We start from the raw sequence: 25,898 nt of genomic DNA on the forward strand, positions 1-25,898 counted from the left end.
ATCTTCACCGTGTGTGACGCGCTTTACATTCACGCCATCTAGAGTTAAATCTTTATCATTTTTGTATACGTCTGTGTGTGTAAACGACCCTGTATGCAATGACAGATGTTAAAACGCATAATTTTACCGAATTGGGTGGATTTTAAGGCAATGATATAACATATTTCAATAAAATATAATATTCAGTAACCGCCATGACTATTCCTAGGTTTGATGACTATTCCAATTACGCAAAAACTCAAATAAACTAGAAATGTAGAATTCAGCGCCATCTAGCGGGATATTGGCTGGGAACAGATCGTTGCAATCACCTTAACCTAACCTAACAATTACATACACACATATTAACAGAACGCTCTATGTACCTATATGATCTCTGTGTGTATGGTATATATACGTTAAGTATACAAGAAACCGCCTCCTTGGTACAGTGGTTGACGCGTGAGCGTAACACCAAGGGGTCCTGGGTTCGATTCCCGGTGGAGACGAAGAAAAAAAAAATGTCTCGGTCTGGCAGGACACAGAAGGCTGATCACCTACTTGTCCCTAAAGAAAATCGATCAGTGAAACAGATGACTGTATAATGCATAATATCTGCCCCCTACCCCATAATACAAGAAACAACTGTACAAAAACAAACAACAAATAATTCACTGTACATCACCTTCTAGCAAATTTAGTAAATTTTTCTTATCAATTTTTCAAAGAAAATATTATTTTACAAATATTTCACACACCGAATAGAAAATAATTAGATATTATCTGAACCTAATATGTTACACTTTACAGAATCCTTAACTGCTATAAATTTTATTCAATCCTTTCCGAATCGTAGAGCAAACACGCTTCCCTGTATATTTACCGTTAAATAATCTAGTTGTATTATACAATAGTTTTTTTTTATATTTGCGTCATACCAGAAAAAACTAGAAATAATAAAACTTCAAACAATTTTGGTCACATTTTTTAAAACCACATAATATCATATATTACATAATAATTCGTTTGGAGTACCACAACATTATCTTATCATGCGTATAAACATTGATAAGTAATTTATATTATTAACTTACAATTTATTGTAATGCATACGGGCACTATCGTTTAGTCAGACAAACCATCGCACACGCACCATGCCTATACTTAAAATCTTCACGAATGTCTCTAGGGAGAAAATCCCAGATGACTTTGTAAATAAAATACTGCCAGTTTTAGCAAAGGTGTTAAGGAAACCTGAAAATGTAAGTCCCTAAATATTATATTATAAGCTTTTACTATTTGTTTAAACGTTATCCTAAATCGAAGCATTTTTTGAGTTAAGTACTTAAATAAATTAAAATATAATAGAAATGCGAATTTTAATTAACTCGTTCAAACAAATTAATAGACTACAGGCCCGTGTTGAAAAAAAATATGGGTCATTTGAACCACCAGGAGACCTATCTAGAACGATATATGATTAATAATAAGATTCAGCACTATGCCGTCGCTTGTAAGCTGCCCAACTGAGTGAAGATGAGAATTCGAAAGTACAGGTAGACTCGGAAAATTTTGGTCACATATTTTAGTACGGCGTTCTTTACCACCGATAGATCCATTAAAAATAATAAGAAAACGCACAGTGCCGTACAAAAATGGTGGTCCACAAAGTCGGAATTTTTATTTATTTTCCGAGAATTACCGGGGTACCTAAATTGTATCATTTGAATTTGTACGGCATCTGTGTCATACTATTTCAATACTGCTTTTAATCCATTATTCCGCAACGCCGTACAAAAATCATGGGGACAAGGGGAAAAAATCGAGAGTTGCAATCCCTTCTCTTTCCGCAACCCAGGGGGTGATTCGTGCTTCGTTACGTCCTGCATTTTTTCATTATTTGGCATATGATTTATTTACACTCAGCGGCATTTTATCTTAAATGATATGTTTCGAATAGAAAAAAATCACTGAATAATACTGAAATGGGCAGAGAACTCATAGTTCAATTTTATCAAATAACTATTTGAAGAAACACTATATGCCAATAAAATGTATTAAAAGAGGGTTATTAAATGAAACAATGTATTCTATGATTTCTAGTCGCTCATCTAGAAAATTAATCGCTCACTTAATAATTTAGTCACTCAGTTAGAATTTTAATTCTCCAAATAGATTAACCACAGCAAGCTTTAGTATGCTCAATCTGTATTTTTTTATCAACCAATAATAATTCGTCGCTTGTTTAGTATATTTTTCGCTTTCTTATTCATACGACTAAGTTATTAAAAAAGTATCTCATCATCAGTTTTTTCAGCTCAATTTTTTTTTCATCGCTCGTTTTATTATTCCCTCTTTGGAAAAATTCAATTTTGTGTCCATGCTCTGCGAAGATGTTTTCTTAATTTTTATTAATCTGCGAATTCAATATTTTTCCACTGTCAATATTAAAAACATTGCTGTATGTTATTTGATAAGCTTTATCAATGCTCATCAACTTGTCTTGTTTTCTCGATAATAGTGACGCAGATAGCAACAACATATTATACAAAAATTATCCATACTAATATTATAAATGCGAAAGTAACTCTGTCTGTCTGTCAGTTACTCAATCACGCCTAAACTACTGAACCAATTTGCATGAAATTTGGTATGGAGATATTTTGATACCCGAGAAAGGACATAGGCTACCTTTTATTGCGAAATATGTACCACGGGCGAAGCTGCAGCGGACCTCTAGTATTAAATAAATGCGCTTTTGCCAGGGATGTGCTATAAAATGCCATACTAGTGAGTCGCCCCGGTTTATCTCGTGGTAAAAGGAAATTGCCATTTTATTAAATGTTTCACCACGGTAGAAATAAGTTAATATAGTGATATTTATTACTTTTTGCTGTGCCTGGAGGATATAGAAGGCTAGGCTCCCTAGCATCACACATTATTAAATTATTCCATAAAAGGGATTCGTCACGAAAGAGAGAAACAAGCAAATAAACGCAGTATCGCAAACATACTGACGGGAAGCTTTATAATACTAGCTTCCCGCCCGCGGCTTTGCCCGCGTAGTAAAACCCTCATAACTTCCATTCTCATGGAATTTCTAAGTTAAGATTGAAGACAATTTCCAACCCATCTCAATAAGTCTCATTCAAGGATGACATGGACGGTTGGCACTAAATTGCTCGTGAACTAAATCGAAAAGTGGAATCTTAAATGCAGTTTCTTGTAGAACTGGGGACTTTAAGCTGTTCCAATACTAAGTTTAAGATTACGTATTACTCTACATTCTACAAGTATATTACGTAGATTAGATACATCTTAGCTATTAATTAAATATATATCTTAATGTATGTAATGCACTAATTTTATCTCAATGTATTTTTAATCTAATTTAAATACATTTATTTATAGATCTGTTGTCCTTTCCTCTGTGTCTTATATATCTTTTATTGTTGGTATTTGTGCTGCATATTGCTTATATAATTCAAACCCCAAAATATGTGAAAAAAAAATTGAGTGAAAATTTTAACCCGGTCCAAATCTGTGTGTCAACTCTTCAGGCTGCTTTTTCACCCCCATGTTTGTATCTAACCGACTCCTTTAAACTCGATTTTGACCCACTTAGAACGGAGAGATTTAATTCAAACTTTGTACACTGAATCGGTGTCAATACAATAATATCATATGTTTGGGCGTGTGGTTAAGTTTTTTTTGACGTGACAACGTCTTATAATTCGATAAAGCCGGCTGCACGCACGATAAAACATGACTTATGCGGCGTTACCTCGCTCTGAGGCGTTCCATGAGGCTAGAAGTGCAAGCGAGAGCGCGGAACGAGCTACAAAGAAGCACAATCGGACGTTGTCACGTTCAACTATCGTCAGTAAACCGCCTTTACAGACAACCAAGAAGCTTATATATATCTAATACACTGGAGATTGCACTATGACCTCATGGTCACACACAAGTTAATACTTGTAACAAGAAAATATGACGTTGAATGACGCCTGTATGTTTTTTTATCCCTTTCACACCAACTTGCCAAGTTAGGTGTAGGTATATAAGCTTCTTGCAGACAACCAATTTTTATTTATTTATTAAGAGTTACACGTTTGTTCCAGCTTTTCTCCTGCATGGTGGCTCCAGATTGCGTCTTGTCTTTTGCAGGAGATTCCACTATTCCTGGTGCAATGGCTAATCTTGAGTCAATCGGCCACTTAGGTCCAGCAGATAACAAAATTATTGCCAAAGAAGTAACAGATTTCGTCGAAAAGGAACTAGGAGTTACCCCTGCCAGGTAAATATAAAGCAGAGCAAATATTGTTATTAATCAGGTATAAATGCATATAATCTAAAACCTAGCTTAGTGGATAGCGATAAACAATAATTTATTACCATAAATCTTGTATAATTGCATCTTACATGTTTATATTGCATTTATATTATTAATCAAATATAAACTAGTTTTCTTATATTGCATAGAAGAATATGACCGTTAAATAACAATATCCATATAATTTCCAACAATATTTTTGTGACGATCACGATCTCATTTTTGATGTAAACAACTGCAACGTAAACAACTGTGATTATGTTTTAATTTCAGATTTGTGCTTACCTTCTACGACATGCAACCGTACAATATCGCGAAAAATGGTGTCACTTTTGCCTGAATTAATAATTACAAGAAATAAATAATTTAAAAACTTTCTCGTTTATTTTTAAACCCCTGCAAGATTTGTATAGCAAATAGGTACATGGAAATACCTCTCGCGTATTTCTAGGTATAGCACGCCTGCGTTCTCTTGGAAACTTTTACGAAGTTTTCAAACTTATTCCACGTTGCATAGCATGTAAGACTTCGAGACTTATAGGAAATTACAGTGATTCTTGTTCCATTAGTTTTCATTGACATGTTATTTAAAAGTTTTTAGTACTTATAGTTCATAATTTCTATGCGAAGACTTCATAGCGAGTGAGACTGAGTTTAGATGTTGTTATTAATTGCTTTTAAATAAAACTTTTCAATTTTTCTTTCTGAAGTCGTGAACACTGAACATAGTATGAACTATGAACATAGTAAACATAGCACCTATATTAAGTTATTTATAACTCATTATTAACTGTAAATTGGCTAGATATTGATATGTGAAATGAAACTTCAAATTATACGTTTATTAATTTTAATGTACAATGTAACTTAAGTATAGAATAAAGAGAAAACTAAATACAAGAGTCTTGATTATATAGTGTTGGTATGTTACTGCGGTCGGACTTCGTATTACAATTACTATAAGCTTCACAATTCGTAGCCATTTTTTTTATAGGAGACATAAAATATTTTTTACAATTTAGAAACTATTAAACTGTCACACAATTAATTTGCAATTATTTAATAATTCAATTTCATTACATATCCTAACATTTATTATTTATTAATTAAAAGCCGCCATTATCGACCACACATGTAACATGATTAATGACTATAGATACAAATATTCACGAACAAATAATGAAAAGAGGAGTATTGAAGTAATCTTAAAAATAAAGTTCTGTATAATTGAAGAGCTTAAACTATTTTTTAATCTAAATATGCGTCAATAGCTTATATACGGAAACTGTGTTGTCCTATAATTAATCCTTCATCGTCAGCCAAAAAATCTTCTGAGGGCACAGCCTTCCAAATCTCGCTGGCTTTAGACGCTTTGTCGATTTGTTCTTCGTCCCAAGAAGCTGAGTCTGACCGCATGCTTTGGAGTGTCTTTTTTATATTATCCTCACCATCTTTACTTGCAGCTGCCCCGCTATCTTCAACAACAACGTTTTTATCAATAGGTATATCAGATTTGTCTTCGATAGTATCATCGTCTAACACAGAATCTGATACGCTCTTCAAGGTATCGTCAGTCAATGATTGAGAGTCAGACGGAGTCCGATTGTTACGGCTGTTGGCTAGAGATTTCCAGTTACTGAGATTCTTTAGAACCATTTTGTACATTGGCTCTGTGCTTGGTAATATTTGGTGCAGTATTTCGTAACAGGGAACGCAGATTTGACTCAAAAATCCAACCTGCAATAACAATCATTATCAAATTTGAAATATGGCAGTACATATTAATATATAAAAATTGAAATAAGTTTTCATATTTAACTAAGATTTCAGGTAACAGAGGTACTTAACTAAATTTGCATATTGATTATTTTATTTAACTATAAATCATAATAGAAAAAGTGAAGTTCATCATCACTACATAGTACCTATAAAACAAAGTCGCTTTCTCTGTCCCTATGTCCCTTTGTATGCTTAAATCTTTGAAACTACGCAACGGATTTTGATACGGTTTTTTTAAATAGATAGTGTGATTCAAGAGGAAGGTTTTAGTATATAATTTATTAGGTATTAGACAAAGCGGGTGAAGCGGCGGGTGGTTAGCTAGTGTTTATATAATAAAATTAGTCATTAAAAAAAAATACAAAAAAATACCTGACTCGGTGGTTGTTCCTCTGGTTTGTTCCTATCCATCATGTCAGCTATTGGAGTTTTCCCAGCAGCTCTTTCCTTGTCCCCTTGCTCATAGAATTCTTCAAATATAACTTTAACAGTTTTTATCTGCACATCCCATGGTTTTGCAGACGCGGAGAGATCAGCGGCTGTCATGGATATGGCCATTGCCAAATTCCTGGGAAATAATTAAATTTAAATTAGTTTTGTTTCCCCATTTAAATATCATATCTAATTTAAAGAGGAACAGTAATTACTATAGTATATCATTTATACTCTGCTTTTTAAATCTTCTACACTAATATTATAAAGCTGAAGAGTTTGTTTGTTTGAACGCGCTAATCTCAGGAACTACTGGTCCGATTTGGAAAATTCTTTTGGTGTTAGATAGCCCATTTATCGAGGAAGGCTATAGGCTTTATATCATCACGCTAAAGCCAACCGGAGCGGAGCTACGCGGGTAAAACCGCGAGGCACAGCTAGTTCATTATAAAGCTTTACTCCTACTGTATCTGATCTGTCCACTGGATCAATTAATATCAAAGTACCTACTATCCATAATAAAAAAAAAGACGGGTTGCACTCCGTGAGTGCCGGCAGAAGTGAAAACTTGATTATTAACGTTCAGCATGTTTGATATTTTGGAATGGTATCCGTCTTACGCATGGAATATAAGGGCTAAAAAAAAACATCCGTCTTACGCTTTTTCGATCAGGTCACGTGTCCTGACGCGAGTTTAAGATTTTATACCCAACGCCGCTAAAGAAGTTTTCACTTCAAAAACAAATGTTTACCTATGCTCTGTTGCAGCCCAGTCAAAACCTTTGCTTCTCGAATCTCCGCTATTAACGATGTCTTTCATTTTCTTCAAATTAGTGAAGAACTGAACGAGATCGGTTGCCAAAATACAATATTTAATGTAGCGCAATATATCCTTGTAGTCCTCACTTGAAAGGTGAGAGAATATGTAATGTCCTTCCTGAAAATATAAATTTCAATCTCAAACAAGTATCACAATCTATATATCTAGTCTTCTATAATATAAAAATGAATCGCAAAATGTGTTGGTAAGCGCATAACTCGAGAACGGGTTGACCGATTTCGATAATTCTTTTTTTATTATATTCCTTGAAGTACGAGGATGGTTCTTATGTAGAGAAAACGTAAATATGTACCACGGGCGAAGCCGGGGCGGACCTCTAGTTATTAAATAATTCAAGTATAATATAATCCTACAGCGATCCAAAAAGCTCTTCTAAACGTAACTATTACGATTATGGCTAACAACAATGCTTGAAAAGGAGAATGACCACGGGCGGTATCGGTAAAATTTTAGTTGTGCCACATATTCGTGATATTGTTAATTCCTATTTGTATTTATAATCTAATTTAATCGTTTCTAAAAGTACTAACATCAAGCTTTAAATTGAGCTATATTTCATCTTGACACAATAAGTTCGATTGCGATACCAAGTGCCATCTTGGGCAATCTCCTTTTATTTTCTAAAGACTGTTGGATAACACTAATGTTTAAATTTACTAACAACTTCTAGAATCATACCTGTTGCAAAATCTTGACTGTTATATTGAAATGATGGTGCTCCAACGGCGAGGTTGTATACATAGCTGCCAAGGGGGACGCAGTTTCGTTCAAGTACTGGTTGGTATATCCTCTGTGGTCTAGATCGTGGCATAAGCACGCCACGAATAGTGCTAACCTCTGAATTAAACAAGAAATAAATAAATAAATATTTAAAAAGTTTTATATACAGATTTAAATATAGTTGGTAAAACTAAATCCTATGTTAGTTTAAAACTGTATTACAGGCTATTTTAAGTGAGCTGTGCTAAATGATTCAAATGGTTCTCATATTTAATACAAAATAAGGCGAGAAACAAAATAAATAATTTCTTTTTGACGAACTTGACAAATCGAAGGTATCTTATGGAAAATAACGTGAGAAAGAAAAATATATAATCTAAGGATGATTATATCGACGACCTTGATAAAATGCTTCGGCGGAAATTTAAGGACATTAAGCTTGTACTTAAAATGCCGCCCAAGTATTGACGGTGGGCGGTGTATAGGGGAGGTTGTGATTGATTTATATAAAATATGCCCACATGTTCCTTTGATTCCTTTTATACAAAATATTTACAAAAGGTTGTGAAAACCTTGATCTATCAAGGTTCTCACAACCAATTGATGTTGGATTATATTTGCGTATATATAACCAATTCATATTTGCGTATCAAAAATTATATAAATAAATCTGAAAATTAAACTGTGTACAACATAATATACCCAGAGCGTACATGTTCATTCGATGCTGAAACTCAAACACAGTGAAACTCAATAAAGTTTTTATTTGTCACAAAAAGCGACACTAGCAAACACGGCCCGTAATGAAGTTTCTATTTATTACGAATTACGATGAAACTTTCAAATCTGTTTTGAAATATCATTTAACGTTCGTTTAAGTGCAAATATTGTAAGGAGTAAGAACTACATTCATATGTAGATTGTGTCTTCGCTATTTGGTGGTATATGTTAAACTAACTTCTTTTATTAATTATTTTATCTATTATTAGGTACATAGAAAAACTGTAATCTTTTTTACCATCTAAGATAAAAATTTATTTCTACTCACCATTTTATAATCAAATCTCTTGTTCTTGTCATTTTTCAGCATAACATACATAGAATGGGCGACGGACCAACCATGGTCGAAATTATGATACGGAACCCTTCTGTAATTCTTCCTTACAGTCAGAACAAATCTTGTCACTGATGTTTTATCGAAATTGGACAAGCCAAACAGATCATCGAACATAGCCAACACAGCTTTGCACTTTTGAAAGTCGTCAATCTTATATGGGTCCAGATAAAAATCGTCCATATTTATATTGACTTTAAGGTTGCTATTGAGTATCTCTTGCACCTCGTTCTCTCGGCATGTGTTGTGGTAGCTCAGAATTTCCAAAGTGACTCTGTACTTTTGTTCTTTGCGCATTATTTTGTCATAGAGCTTTGCGTGATGAAGAGCTAGTCCAAAGACTGTGGAGAACATCTCAAAAGCCACTTCGTCCTCGTGATCGAAATAGTTACTGTTCCTTTTGTTCACCATTTGGACTACACCTATCACTTTGCCTTCGACTTTTACAGGCATGCAAAGGATACTTGATGTTTTATATCCTGTTACTTCATCGACATCCCTGAAATAAAGCATAATATATTAATCAACCGAAATTGTGCTTGTTAAGAATATGCTAATTTTAGATATGATACTAATTTTCTTAATGCTTGTACCTATATGTAACTAAAAATTACACGTTGAAAAAAAAATCACTACACTAAATTACTGTACCATTCCGTTTTACTCCCATAATACATTAGTAATTTGACAAACTTTACCTATTAAATCTGTAATCAGAATACGCATCTGGAATGTTCATAGTTTCCCCAGACTGTGCCACGTGTCCAGCAATACCACGATTAATGGGCATTCTTATTTTCTTCTTCTCCATATCCCTTTCATGTCCTGCTTCGAATTGAAGATCGAAAACTGTGGAAACTAGTTCCGAGTTTCGATAGTCCACGAGGAATAGAGACGCTCTATCAGCATTGACAAGACGTTGGGCAAATTCCAGGATTCTCTTTATGAGCTGATCGAGAGACACCATTTCTTCAAATATTGCCCTGTAAAAGGTATTTTAGATTGAAAATTATATAGAATTAATGTTTTAATTGAAAAAATATTATTTAAGCATTTAAACCATTTTTCTGCAGAAATAATGTGAGTACGTTATATTCTTTGAATCTGTATCACTACGTTAAAACGTTTCACTAAAACTGCAGTACTTTTTGGATTCTCTATTATTCTATCCCACTTACTTCACGACTTCCAGCAAAAAGTCGGCCATATTGCGTTCCCTTGTCTTGTCCAAGTACAGGTTGCAATAGTGCAGTGTCAAACTGTTCCAAATAACGAAATTGGTGCTCATCTCCTCATCCCTCTTGTCAAATTGGTTATTTGACCTCCACATTTCAATCACATACACTGTTTTGCCCGCGGCATTCAATATCGGCTGATACAACACGTGATTAAGTCCTTGCTAAAAAAAATATAGAAAAACATGAAAATATTTCGCCGCGAATCAAATTAATTTTACAGATAATTAATCAATTCGGTCTACCCTGTAGAATTGGAATGTAGAAAAACAATCTTTTAGTCGGATAAATTTCTAAAAATAAGATTGCAATATGAACTTGATATGGCACTAAAATAATCTACTATTTTAAAAAAGATACCACAATTAAAGCATTTTAAGTTTAAAGCATTACCACAGCTCAAAATCAGTGAAAAGTAACTATATGCAAAGAGGAACGTACAGCATCTCCATCCCCTTTATATACGACTTTTTATATTTGTATCAACAATTTTATCAATTTAACAAAAAATAACAAGCCGTTTTTGAGAATTTCAATAGTTACATAAAGTAAAAAAAAATTAGTATCAAATTTAAAATTTCGTTTCGCATGTCGCTTCCGTGAATTCATAAGAGTACAACCCACAGCTATTAAAGTTTTCACTTAAAACCAATCTTACCGATTCGTCAATTCCGAACTTCTGACGCAATTCCTTTGGAGAATCTGGAAAGATGTCAATATCATTCTTCGACAGCCGCCATGTTGCGCCGCGCCTTGCCACTTTCAGTACTAACTCCACTTCTTCTGGTCCTGCACGTTCTAAGTTACTACTATCCTGATAAAATTGTTAATGTAAAATTAACGTCTTTGTTATGATTATTTTTGTAACTTTGTGAACGCTTGTATTATTGTGAATATGTAATTGGTTTATATTACGTGGTGGGAAGATATTATCGTCTAAGATACAGGCTCGGCCTAGTTTAGACGTTAATGTTCATAGTTTTAAGTATTGTGTTTATATAAATTGAGTGGCATACACAGTGTAATTGAAGGTATGGATAAGTAAAGATTTATTTATTTATTATTGTTTATGAATTATAGATCGAATATATAATAGTTTATGAAATATAGAGTTTTCGTTGTAATTGTAGTCTGAAATCACAACCCCTGTAACTAGGTACCAGATAAATTTATATTTTTCCCTTTTCGCGCTGCGCTAAACAGATTTAGTAAAAGTAAAAGTCTCAAAAACTATAGTTAAATTAAGTACCTAGGAGATGTATGAAATGGAACAATGGACAGTGATCGAAGCCGCAAGCATATACCTTAAAAATTTTAAACATCCTAAAAATTTGCTGTAGGTAAATATACAAAATGACGTAGCCTTAATATTGATCAGTTTAAACTATGATTAAACTTACTTTGGTATTAACGCCTGGAGCGCTATTTGTGAAGTATTGTACAAAATTCATATGATCAGGGTACAATTTGAACACCCTGTACGCATCAGCCCCGACTGTGTTACTGACGAAGTACGCAATTTCGTTTATGACGGAATGTTCATCGCCGACTTCTTGAAGTTTTCTTATCAATGTCTGAAATCCGTGTGTAATTTTAATTACAGGTTTAAATTAAAATTTTATGGAATATATTATAACAATTAAGTATTAAAAAATAAAATTTTAGAAAATAAGCTTAAAACTCATCATTGAGATTTTGAGTGTCATTGATGAGATTGGTTGGCATTTTATTAAAATTATTTTTATGATGTAAGTTCCGTAGTTAATGCAAAAACTGTTTTAACGATTTTGAAGAAATTAAATTCAGAATATGAATGTCGATGGATTCAATGAAAAGGTATAGAAAAAGGCAAAACTAAACTACTTACCATAAACTTTTGTTTGCAATTCGTCATTTTGTTTGTATTCCATTGTTCGTTACTTTTCTGCAAAGATTTCAATTTTTTATAGAATTTTTAATATTCAACATCAGCATATTACGCTTTCTATATAAAATACTAACAGTCCGCCCCGGCTTCGCCCGTGGTACCTACATGTTTAAACTATCCTATCTCTCAAGTTGGATCGAACTGCACATTGTGTGCGAATTTTATTATAATCGGTTAAGTGGTTTAGGAGTCCATTTAGGACAAACATTGTGACACCATTGTGACACGAGATTTATATATATTATTAAGACAAGTATTCTATATTCCTTATATTAATTCGCAGCAAGATATAAAAAGTTTGTGCCACAATACTCAGAATTATAACTTTAGCTTAACTTACTGAAGCCGAAGCCGTAAAGAGTTTTCGTCCAATTTCAGATGTAACAAATAAAAGGTTTCCCTTTTATAATTAGTTACTACTTATGAAATTGAATAAGATTATAATAATTAGAGGTTTTGAATAATTTTATTCCTATTTCAAATATAAACTATTATGGTTTATCTTCATACTAGCTTTCCCCCCGCGTCTTCGCTCGCTTTGTCTGAAACCTAATAAATTATTTACTAAAATCTTCATCTTGAAGACTTTATCTATTAAAAAAACTGCATCTAGATCCGTTGTGTAGTTTTAAAGACATATACATTAGGACAGACGCGGGAAGCGACTGCTTTATCTGTAGTGATGTAGACTTACTAAAACCTTCCTCTTGAATCACTCTATCTATAAAAAAACTGCATCTAGATCCGTTGTGTAGTTTTAAAGACATTAGTACGCGGGAAGCAACTGCTTTATACTCTAAAATATATATAGTTCATAGTGTAAATGTATATATAGTCCAGGAGGAATCGGCGCATGAGTACCGAAAACTATTCCACCTCAATTTTTTTACGTGATCCTCTTCAAATTGCCCTACTGATGATATAAATGCATGTTGCCATGGGGCAACCCGGTGCCATATTGTTTAAACCGAAATTGTTTAAACAATTGCAAGGAATTGTTATTTTTCAACCGGACAAATTTTTTTTATATTTTTTATCGAAATACCAATAAAAAAGGTCCAATTACTTTTCACGATAAAGTTAATATTTTCAAAGATATGAATTTTTTAAGGTTTGAAAAATCTCAAATTTGGGTACTTTCGACCCATGAAAAATATATTTAAAAAAAAAATAATATATAAGTAATATTTTTTTTTCAATTCTCTATACAATAGTTAATAATATTGTTAATAGAGATTTAAGAAAATTTCATTGTTTATATCTGTTTTTTAATTGTTAACTTCGCGCGCTCACAAGTACGCGCCGCTTACCTGTATCGCCGTCTCTCTCTTACTCATGCGCTGCATCGGCCTCTCTGTGTCTTGAATCATTATTTATCATTTATCTTAAAAACTATCAACTTTATCAAGATTTCTAAAGAGAGCAATCTTATTAATAATTAAATTGTCTACAATTTGTTTCTTATATATTTTTTTCTGAAATCAATTTTTTTAAAGTTATTTAAGCATAAATTGAAACATGTAATTAAAATTACTTTTTTATCAGTTTATATTACTTTTTTGTTATTATCATAAGTAATTTTTGCATTTATCTCAACAATAATAAGATATAATAGTATTTGAACATTTTTTGAAATCACAATTATTTATAAATAATAAAATTATATTGGGTACGCACTTGGATGTTTAGAAAAAACATTCAAATAAATTGAAAAAAAATAAAATAAAAACTAATTTTATAAATATATATCATGGTGTGTGTATGATTGTGTCTAAGTAAGAAAAAGATTCTTTTCTTTGTTTTTTATTTTCTCAAGGTTACTCTTTGTATTAAACCGCAAGATGTTTGTTTGTTCTTGTGACAAAATTATTGATTATATATAACATTTAAAATAAAAATACAAGTTAGTGCATGTCGATTCTCAACTGATCATTCTTTTGTTTTTTATTCATCGTTATTCAGTCTTTTTTATTTCGTTCAAGACTTAAGATTGTTAAATGTTGTTGCACCCATTACAGTGATTTCGTGTGTTATTAACATTTTTAGATGGATATATAACTGGGTCTTTTACCTTACTTGCTGTTTCAATAACAAAAAAGTAATATAAACTGACAAAAAAGTAATTTTAATTACATGTTTCAATTTATGCTTAAATAACTTTAAAAAAATTGATTTCAGAAAAAAATATATAAGAAACAAATTGTAGACAATTTAATTATTAATAAGATTGCTCTCTTTAGAAATCTTGATAAAGTTGATAGTTTTTAAGATAAATGATAAATAATGATTCAAGACACAGAGAGGCCGATGCAGCGCATGAGTAAGAGAGAGACGGCGATACTTAAAGGTAAGCGGCGCGTACTTGTGAGCGCGCGAAGTTAACAATTAAAAAACAGATATAAACAATGAAATTTTCTTAAATCTCTATTAACAATATTATTAACTATTGTATAGAGAATTGAAAAAAAAATATTACTTATATATTATTTTTTTTTTAAATATATTTTTCATGGGTCGAAAGTACCCAAATTTGAGATTTTTCAAACCTTAAAAAATTCATATCTTTGAAAATATTAACTTTATCGTGAAAAGTAATTGGACCTTTTTTATTGGTATTTCGATAAAAAATATAAAAAAAATTTGTCCGGTTGAAAAATAACAATTCCTTGCAATTGTTTAAACAATTTCGGTTTAAACAATATGGCACCGGGTTGCCCCATGGCAACATGCATTTATATCATCAGTAGGGCAATTTGAAGAGGATCACGTAAAAAAATTGAGGTGGAATAGTTTTCGGTACTCATGCGCCGATTCCTCCTGGACTAATACATTTATACATTAGGACAGAAGAAGCGACTGCTTTATACTATGTAGTGATAGACTTACAAGATTACGTGTCTTCTTGAGCAGCCACTGCTCCAGCTCCTCCACCGGGATGCTGTCCACGACGTACGCTTCCAGAAACTCTTTATTGTTCTCCAAGTACTGCATCACGCTCATAGCCTCTTTACCTTTGGTACGAGCTGGAAATTTGTTACTTTTCAATGTCTATAATAAACCAACATCACCTGTCTACCACTTGAAAGCTGTGTTCGGAGTTACGTCTTAAAGCAATATTATTCCCTATGTAGAAAAAGGATAGAGCTATATACTTCGTCTAGCACCATCACTTTCCTACACAGGAAATAATCCTGCTATAAGACGTCATGGTAACCCCTGAATAACTTTAACGCATAGTTTCACTAATATTGTAATACTGTGGTTTCACTCTTCAAATTTATTATTGAAACAGTATTTCGATCTCGTTTCATTCGTTGCACTTAATATACTAATGTACATATTCAGCAAAATATTTAGCATATTAAAAATAATAAAACTACTAATTCAGAACGCAATCATTCGATTATTGAAATGCTATTATATTTTATAGTACTAAGTCCAGAAATCATAGTAATAACACATGAACTTGAGCAAAAAAGTACGAAACATAAAAAGCAAAAAAAAATCCAGCTATACGATTTCAGTTCATTTACCATGTAAAACAGTGTCAATTGACGTAAAATGTTATTAAAATTAAACGCTAAATATTCCACAAATGTTTCCTTCGATACAACTTTATCCAGACAAATGAACACACGATACAACAAAGGCTAAATTAGTATTACTGAATTGTATATATTTTGCGAGGCTTGCATGCCACTTGAAACTCTACATAGCTCACGTATTGCATATACAGGATGTTTATATTTTGGATCAGTAAACTAAACAACTTTAATATCGAAATTAATGTGTCTTGTGCACATATAATAAAATTGTAGGGAAGTCAAAACTGTACATTGAATATTTTTTAAAAGAATACTTGGCGCTCTATGTACCATAGATAGCCAAAAATATATTTTTTAGAATTTTTGTCTGTTTGTCTGTATGTATGTAAGGGCTAAACTCATAACTAGTATTACTGCTGAGTTTTTTTCCCGGAAATCTCACGGGAACGGTAACTATGCTGGCGAAAAGCTAGTTAAATCTAAAATCAAAAATGATATATAGAGTTTGTCATAATTGCATTGATTAAAACAATGTTTCTCAATTCAAATACAGTAGAACCTCGATAAGTTAAAGTCCAAGGGAAACACAAAATATTTTAAGTTATAGAGGTTTTAAGTTATCAAGGGTCTATCCATTTTTCACTGCTTCTATAGCTTTTAATTTATCAGTGTAGGTGAGGGTTGTTAGTTTTCTTTTGGACTAATTTTAAGCCAGTTTTTTCACACAGTAAGTAGAGTGATGTTTCCAGGACAACGATCAAAAACTTATGATGCAAGTAAGTCGTTGTCATAAAGCTAACCGCCGCAAAGATTTGAAGAATTTCGATATTGTTTACGTTAACAATACATAGTAACCACGTGCAAGCAATAAATACCGAAACTTTTTGTTTTGACACTCTTTCAAAATGACTCATTGACAAAAAATTTTATGTAATAGAGGTTGTGGAAACATTTCTTTAAGTTATTGAGGGCCAATACAGAGATTATTTATTAAAGTTATAGAGGTTGCGTATTTTAAGTTAAAGAGGTTTTGGGCTCTGATGGGAAGGGAACATATTATTTTGTGAAGTTATAGAGGTTTTTATGTTATCGAGGTTCAACTGTACCAATAACAAATTGAATTGCAATATTTTTCATTTTTTCAGTTTTCTCAAAAATATGTTGTACAACCTGAGCGACAGGTGTTACTCTATAGTCTATACCAAGTCTTTAAAGCAGCATTTATGATACTTTAAATAGAAGTCACCCTGTAGATATATTGCACTTGCCTACATTAATGTCACGTTACCATAGATCTGCACAATAATCAAATACTTATATTTGACACTGATAAATAATATAGTAGTCATAATATGAGGAAGAACCTAAGACATGTACAATGGCTAATAACATATCATATACATAATGTGCAGAAAATTCAATAGTAAGTAATAATATAAGTGTCATTTAACTTAGACAATGTAGTTAATACTTAGTACAAAATTGCATATAATTTTTGTAGTTCGGTATTAACTAGCTGCCCCGCATCCTCTTGGATAAGTCTTCTAAGTCTATCCTCGCATCTGCACTCACGTTTTATCACTACACTTCGAGATACACTGTGTTGTATGCAAGTTGTTTGTTTGTCAGAATAAATCTCATCCTAAATGACTAAAACCCTTAAATCGCGCATCGCGCTTTTGAAATTTTTTGCAAAACATATAATACCCTGCCAATATTTAATACCCTGCAAATATGATTCGTTCTTCATTAACCTATTTTTAAGGGTAAGTTGGAGTTGATCGCCTCAACCCCTCAATTAAAAGCTAACTTAAGACGAATTTCATCTTTTTTTCGAAAGTAATATCATAATAATTTAAGCCGATTATTCAAAGATTGTTTTTGAAAGATTAAGACCTCTCAACCCAAAATCATTCCCGATCACAATACCTATATTGATCGCATCTCGTAAGCCTGAGTCCAATGTGTATGTACACACTCACAAAAGATGATTGACACGATTAAAAATTGAACATACATATACCAAACATAAATTACATACGTGATTTTTGTATTCGACGCGCTGGCCTAACAGGAGTCTGTCCAAAATCTTGAACAAAACAGACTTTATGATAATCTGACCACGTCTTAGAATCTGCTATTCGTTTTGGCTTCTCGTTCATAGCTCGATCTAGAACACATGAGATTTTGATACACAATATGTATAAAGTGGGCCACATAGAAATAATAAGTGAGTATCTAAAGAAGAAAATAATCACATCCCAATACAGGAACTTAACGCCTAATGTAGGTTCAGGCCGTCATACACCAAGTGAAGGTTGGTTATCGCATATATCTTTAAATTTTGGTTTAAGCTTTTTTGTGTTTTCCTTCATAAATTGGAGTAAAGGTAATGTGGATGCTGGATAATTAATCCATCAGGCCCTGGAATCACAGACACAATAGAAAATCTATTGTGTCGCGGTCGGATCTGGCCGTTCGGGGCTCAATGGGTTAATACCTATGTAGCCAAATTTTAAAATCGATTTAATTTCACGTTTCCCCAGTATCTGACCTCGATATTCTTGATTGAAATCAGAGCACAAAGGCGTAAGTATGAATTAATTGACAATGTTGCACGAAATATTCAAACAATGATAGCGACTTCAACAACGTACAATGGTACGATGTTATCAAACTAGATGATGGACTAGATATTAAATAATGGCCCTACGCCCCTTATCAAACTGCCTGACAAAATAATTTATTGGAAAACAATGATGGTCTTCCCGGCTTTGTTCAAAACGTAAATAAAGTTGATGTTGTTAGTATCGTGCGTGATAATTGATAATAATCCTACTTTCCTATCATATATGTATTTTTTTTACGGTATACTCTACTGAGAAACTAACTACGCATATCTAGAAGATCAATCATAAAAATATATTTTTATCCCCTTATTTTTGATAATTTAGGTAGAATTCTCTGAAATCCTTTGATCGCTTGAAAGTACTACTTTTAGCTAGTAACCTTATTTATTATAATTATTGTAATACTCACTCAATTCTCCATGGCTGCAAATCGGGGGTAGAAAGCGCGGGGAATTCGAAGTTGCCTGCGTACAAATATGTATATCAAAAATCAAAATTATGACATATTTCACCTATAAATGTATTGAAATCTTAAAATTATTTATCTATCATGTATTAAAGGACAATAGTAATTAGTTTTTAAATAATAATAGGTATCATAAAAATTGTCTTATTAAAATCTGTAAGTCGGTAACGTATATATATAATAGTCTCTGCGTTTCGTACATTTTACTGACTGTTACTTGAAATAATAAAAAATATATATGAAATGATAATCAAAAAGAGATAAGTACGGTTTATCAGATTTTTTAATTCTAAACCATTTAAATAAAAAATGTGTATAAAATCCATATTAATTTATCCGGTTAATACACATCAAAATAAACGAAACACTCCATAAAATAAATTCGCTATACCTACACGTTCCATTTTCATATCTCCTAACTATAAATCCTTCTAGTCCCACTAATATTATAAATTCGTTTGTGTGGATGTATGTTTGTTGCTCTATCATGAAAAAACTACTGGACCGATTTTTATGAATTTTTTAAGTCATAGATCAGAATAACAAATGAGCTATATAAATACTTAATTTTGCCGAAGCATTTTTAGCTAGTTCTACTAATAATTTTTATAAATTTTCATTTATTCTATAATAATTCTTGGTCTTCCGCACAAGAATAATTCCCGCCACATGTAACTAGTATCTACTACGTCATCATTTATCAATACATCCGTTTGTTTGTTTCACAGATCACAGAAACTATGTTTCTTTGAACGCGTAATACCAGGAACTATTGGACCGATTTCAAAAATTCTTTCACTGCTCGATATGTTCGTGATCTCTGAATGAGATTATGAGACTAAACTAGACATAATATTATACCACGTGCAAAGTCGGGGCGGACCGCTAGTTCACCAATACATCGGCATTGAGTAGAACTGTATAAATGAGTCCTTTTGTGTGCTCCTCAAAACTTTGGCCAATTTACTGAATTTATATTCTAGGACTTATTAAAATAAATCTATATGTATAAAAAAGAATCCCTATTTCCCTTGGTCACGACATCACGCGTGAACGGCTGGACCGATTTCCACAACTCTTTTTTTATTATGTTCGTTATTGTCAGAAGAAGGATCTTATGAAATAAAACATTTAGAAAGTTGCGCCAAAAATTAGTAAAATTATCAAATGTTTCTGTAAACATCTGTAAATGGCTGTCCATTTAACTTCGTTTGAGAGTTGTTCTTGCGGAGACACCGAAGACGGGATAGCGTCTGTCGGGTCAGCTAATCTAATAGATAAAACAATTCCTTTGAATAATTCCTAGATATTTTGTGTACCTAACTACATCTTGTTTGTTGGAAAACGGAAATTGAGTCCCGTTGAAGGAAATTATCTCTACAAACTTGTATTAATAATGAGTTTTGTTTAGCATTACAGTAATATTTTCCTTCATTTTGATCCAATACCTATTAGAATTATTTTTTGAATACACGACAAAAACGTTATATTTTTCTGTAATAAATAAGCTTCTAAGAATAATAGAACTAATTAATTAAAAACTCTTGCACAAATTAATTTTGACGACATAAGTAACCCATTAACACCTTAATACTATTTAAATATGTACGTAATTGACCTGAAGATAGAATTGCCATTAGTTCATAAATATTTATTTTAATAATTTCAATTTTCTGAATGATCTAATAAATATTATCAAAAAAATCAATGGCCATATCGCTAAGATGCGTAAATCAAAGATCACAAAACAGTCTGTCCACTTATGAATGACGCGAATCTATTTTGTATAAATAGATTGAAAACCCCATACAAATAACAAGTTTCAAAGACACTCCATCGTCCCCTTTAATTGGCCCTTGTCCAATACCATTAGGGAAATATGCTGTTATTAGAAAACAAATATTTATTGGAGGCATAAAGCTATCATTATAAGAAGCTATTGTTAGTCATCTATAGTTCAGTTGATTTAAATCTAATGAACTGACTGGCAAATTCAAATTAATAAATTATGATCGCAATAACCAGCCATGGTTCATTATGGTGTATATGAATTTCCCAGACAGTTCAATTCACGACGTAAATTGACTGGAAATAAGAGGTCATAATACGGCCCCAGTAGCGTTAAAGTGCAAAGAAAATTACTCGATTTAAATTCTTGATACACTTTCCCGAACCAATTTGTAGTACTTGAGCTTTTACAAAGTATTTTTAATTCAATACCTACGTTAATTGTTTAATGAGTCCCGACAAACAACGAACAAAATTGACTACGATAAAGACGAAACTTGTACTAGTTGCTCACCCCGGCTCCGCCCGTATAAACATCCTTTTTTAATAATTATTCTGAATTGAAACAAGTGAACACAAACCTAACAAAACAATAATAATTTACATCCGTTCATTATTGAATAGTGTATGATAACTAACAAGACTTTCTATTTGACTCTCATTTATTTGTATGTTTGTATGTAATACCTGTAGACTCGATTTTCAGTTTACACCCACTTTGAAGGTACAGTTTGTATTCAAACTTTTTTCGCACATATCAAAGATCAGTGACAATACAATAATTTCATGACATAGGCGTTTTTTAACACATTAATTTATTCTCTTATGTAAAATTGTTACATACAAGCTTTTCGCTTACGATTCGCATTCGTCACGACAACAAATGTTTGTAAAGCTTCGTGCATTTTCGACGAAACTTTTTTAAGGCTTTTTAAGCGTCAAGTATTTATTTTAAAAACCAATATCTTTAAAAAACTATCCAAGCAACACCTCATTGAATTAAACATTAATATGTTAAACATTAACAGTTTAAAAATATTTTTTTAAACTGGCCCATAAGTTGAATGTAATATTGGCATAGGTAACACCATATAAAAATTTGTCAAAATCTGTAGTGTGGTTTGGCCTGATACTGTATATATACATATACTATACTATACTGTATACGGATAAATAGTAAGTAAAAACACTTTTAGTAAGGATTATTTTGGGGTCTATAAAACAAGGTACGGAAACGGATGGTCCATTTTAATGCGGTTTATTTAATTTGTATACAAGTTTCCTTGTGTTGAACAGTGGTTCTAAACTATGATTGGTAAATAAAGGTCCAACAGTGTAAAAGTATGCGCTCTTTTCTTAAATTATGTAGGCCAATGTAATCGTTAAATGACAATTTTTTTTTATTACGTTATTTACTACACATGGAGTGATGTTAAGCTTCTATTGTGACTAGTAAAAACCTTTAAATGTATTACATACTGGTTTTACATAAAAATAAAATCTTACTCTCATATGTAATGTAAAAATAATTTTCCAATTGGCTAGCTAGTAATAATTAGGTATACTTATTCTAAACAATGTACACAGTAACAAATAATGCTATAGTAATGATAACAAGATTATATTTTTGGTAACACAACATATACACCACAAATTACGACAACAACTAGTATTAAATTTATATTTAAGTTTGATATTTTTAAATCGCTTATCACTTGAGATTTTTATACAGAAAGAACTAACTAATAATTTAGAATAACATTAATTACCGTTGAAATTTTTTGAAAATGAAAATCTAATAGAAAATACATGACTAAAATTCGAGTTGAAAATGTAGAGAATTTTTGTTAAAAACTGAAGGCTAAAAAACCCATAGAGTTATTCTTATATGATCCTAAAAAAATAATTATTTACCAATCCAAGTAGTTAACTCAATATACAAAATAATATATACTGCACTGTTATATCGCTTATAACTTAATAATAATTAAATATAAATTATAATATAATAAGAAACAAACTTGGCAAACTAAGAACTATGTTAAAATAAATGTTTATAGCAACTATAGAAGAAATACTTTAAAGGAGATTAAATATTCGGATAATATTATGCTGAATAAAAGCTATAATATTATGTTTAATACAATATAAATAACCGTCATGTATATTTCAGTTAAAATTTACTTCAATTTTATTCTTGAAAACCTCCATTATTGCAAGAGATATGCTATGAGAGTTGATAAAAATAATATAAGAGTTAGCGCGCAAGAGCAACTTTTGTCTCCGCAACTATTTTGTCTCTCCCATCAACTCTAAAACTTGACTAAAACTAAAACTTTAAACTAACGAAACTTTGTTCAAAATCAAGAATAAAGTTGTTATACATGCCTAAATTTTACAAGAATAATTTCGAAAATACCCATAAGAAATATATAAAAGTTACCTTATTTTTTCCTGGTTCTATATTATCCTTTGGTGTTTCATCTTCTAATTTCACGTTTTCTAGGCCCGACATCATATAAACCTAAAAATTGTAATTACATTTAAAAAAAAAAACAAAAAAGCTACTTAAATCATGTAATGTACAATGTACATGTTACAAACAACACTTGCAAAAAAACACAATCGCTAAAGGCACATCAAAACAAAATAAGCAATAAATAACAAAGAAATACATACTTATTAACACTGAGTGAGATAAACATTTTTAAATCATATACTTTAAAGTTATAAATGTACAAAGAAAAGGCACATTATAATGTATTCGATAAATAAATGAACGCCTCTCAGTAGGCACAGAATAATGACCTAAAATTAGGGTACTCATATATATCCACATATTATCAACATATAGACATGTTCTAATTTATTACATTGTTTCAAGTGTTATATAATAAATCAAGACAATAACAAAATAACTAAAATCGTTTTCTTCATATTTATTATCAATAATACATACGTAATAGAAATGAACGCTTCCGTTCAACTGATATAATGGGTCATAAAACTATTTAATTATTGCCTGCATGAATAAAGCATATTGTAAAATAGAAAGTTTACTTTAAATAAATATATTATTTGAATACGTTTTTTAATAAAGTCAATTATAAGTACTTAGTAAAGTTTTATCAATAAAATACATAAGTATTAAAAGCATAAAAAAAATTCGCAAAGCGCAAAAAAGTTCACAAAATATACAAAAGCAACAAAAATATTTAGTACTAACGCTTCACACGTCGCGTCCTCTATTTTTTACATTATCATAACTAGTAACAAATGAAAACAATTCCGCTTCTAAATAAACCGAATCACAGATGCACAATGGCACGCGACCGCCCAGCTTCAATTCACACAAGCGACTGATAAGCTTCAACACATTCGCATATTAACTTGATAACAAAACATAAACAATATTATTACTCTAAACGGCGCGATACGTTGCACTGTACGTACCTATAATATATCGGTATAGTGCGATATTGAATAGCAACACTACGCAGTTCCGACGCCCGGCTGGCAGCGGTGCCCCAAAAACAATAAGTAATTATATCTTGAAATGGCCAGGGGAAACAATTTCCGGAGCCACAGTGTTAGCGATCCCAAACATAGTTATCAATGACATCGTATTCACTTCAACACGTAAGTAAATGTAATTGGAATAATTGCTTGAAACATGCTATATCCGACTCGAATGTGCTTCTTGGGTTCATGAGCTTTGAACTATAAGAACTTTTTCTTTCCTTAAAAAAACGCTATCATTTTTTAACGATGATTGATTAAACAAAAATCATTTCCTTTTTAAAACACAAAAGTGAATTCAAAAGGACTTAATATTTTATGTGTGTTATTTCTAAATATGAATAATAATGTTCTTTTATTTTATTTAAACTGTTTGCATCTGTTTGTTTACAAATAAATAATAATACAACATGGAGGCCCAAAAGTCTAACTTTGGAGTTACATTTTTTAAATGCAGACGTAATTCCTTGATTATTATTACACTTAAAATATTTTTTTTACAATACATACAACAAACAGCCAATCCAAATCCTATGTAATATGCAAATATATTTAATTAAGCCTTAATTAAGCAATGAGATCCTTCATCACTATATCTTCCGCAAGTCTGTTTAACAAAATATTTAAAAAATAATTTATAATTATAGATAATTATAAAAAATACAAACTTGTGCCTATATTGCACGCCTCATAAGCGAAGCGTTGAGGTGGGTACTACTGTCGCTTCGCGCAAAACATCTGATTTTTCAAACTTAAAATGTCTTTATGTATCATACATTGCACTTGTAAGATAATACATACACACACATATTAAGAAAAAACACTATTTTTAACATTCATGATATTTTTGATGTCATTTTTTTGTTATTTAAACTAGTTAAAAAACAGTTTAAAAAAGTTCTGTCTTGGACGTCCGTGTGTCTGTATGTGCGGAGGATTTTCTTGTTAACACGATAGCGACCGAAATACTTTACTAATCGAGTCTTTTTTTTTCTCTTACGCTTGAGTATGCTCAGGAATAGAACCCTTTCATTTTTCAGGGTCTGATTCGATGTGGTTTAATTGTTATTAAATAAACAAAAATAATAATTAATAAATAATTATTAAAAAAAAATTATGAGGCGTGCACTTTTGGATTTTCCAAATTATTTTAATCTGTTTTCATTCCCAGAGGAAATTTTATTTTTTTATAAGCAAAGACATAACTTCGCGCCAAATATCTGACATAACAACTTTTTTTATTTTTTACGTGAATGGTAGCCAGTATCACTATCAGGCTTTTAAGGCTTTTAAACACTGGTCCGATTTTTCTGGATTTTGCAATCCTTGGTTAAAAATCCGTCCCGTAAAGTAAGTTTCACAGTGAAATAAAAATGCAAACAGAAATTTAAAAAAAATTACATATGTATTTTTGATATGGTCGATTTTGTGGTCGATTTACAATAATTTGCAATAATAGATACTGATAGTAGTTTTTTCTAGTCCTAATTCAGGTTTTACCACTCAAATATTTTAATAAATGTGTCACAGTGAAATGATTATATTCTAAAATATCAGACGGGTCACCTTTAAACATTCAAATAGCCAACT

At 31.6% G+C, this 25,898-nt stretch overlaps 2 protein-coding genes across 4 annotated transcripts; one reads left to right on the plus strand and one right to left on the minus strand.

Moving 5' to 3' along the window:
- Nucleotides 1–1,089: 1,089 nt before the first annotated feature.
- LOC149911355 (macrophage migration inhibitory factor-like) lies at nucleotides 1,090–4,688 on the plus strand. The gene is made up of 3 exons (XM_090116138.1): nucleotides 1,090–1,241; nucleotides 4,101–4,276; nucleotides 4,586–4,688. The coding sequence occupies exons 1-3, from the start codon at nucleotides 1,134–1,136 to the stop codon at nucleotides 4,650–4,652; spliced, it is 351 nt and encodes a 116-aa protein (XP_089972264.1). The 5' UTR covers nucleotides 1,090–1,133; the 3' UTR covers nucleotides 4,653–4,688.
- Nucleotides 4,689–5,582: 894 nt separating this feature from the next.
- LOC149911356 (putative 3',5'-cyclic phosphodiesterase pde-5) lies at nucleotides 5,583–24,134 on the minus strand. Of its 3 annotated transcripts, XM_090105505.1 has the most exons (15): nucleotides 24,016–24,134; nucleotides 23,233–23,313; nucleotides 18,945–18,999; nucleotides 17,947–18,075; nucleotides 15,247–15,383; nucleotides 12,301–12,357; nucleotides 11,834–12,007; nucleotides 11,092–11,247; nucleotides 10,377–10,597; nucleotides 9,897–10,181; nucleotides 9,133–9,697; nucleotides 8,043–8,201; nucleotides 7,276–7,460; nucleotides 6,464–6,659; nucleotides 5,583–6,049 (listed from the first exon to the last, which is right to left on the minus strand). In XM_090105505.1, the coding sequence occupies exons 2-15, from the start codon at nucleotides 23,305–23,307 to the stop codon at nucleotides 5,585–5,587; spliced, it is 2,859 nt and encodes a 952-aa protein (XP_089961631.1). In that variant the 5' UTR covers nucleotides 23,308–23,313; nucleotides 24,016–24,134; the 3' UTR covers nucleotides 5,583–5,584. The 3 variants fall into 3 exon arrangements, with proteins under 3 accessions (XP_089961631.1, XP_089961638.1, XP_089961645.1); XM_090105512.1 differs by lacking the exon at nucleotides 17,947–18,075; XM_090105519.1 differs by lacking the exons at nucleotides 17,947–18,075; nucleotides 18,945–18,999; nucleotides 23,233–23,313; nucleotides 24,016–24,134 and adding an exon at nucleotides 15,894–15,982.
- Nucleotides 24,135–25,898: the final 1,764 nt, after the last annotated feature.

Source organism: Colias eurytheme, chromosome 1 (genome assembly GCF_061535395.1).
Source record: "Colias eurytheme isolate Ceu_HAF_F1 chromosome 1, ilColEury1 Martin Lab GWU primary, whole genome shotgun sequence".
In the NCBI taxonomy this organism is placed as follows: domain Eukaryota; kingdom Metazoa; phylum Arthropoda; class Insecta; order Lepidoptera; family Pieridae; genus Colias; species Colias eurytheme.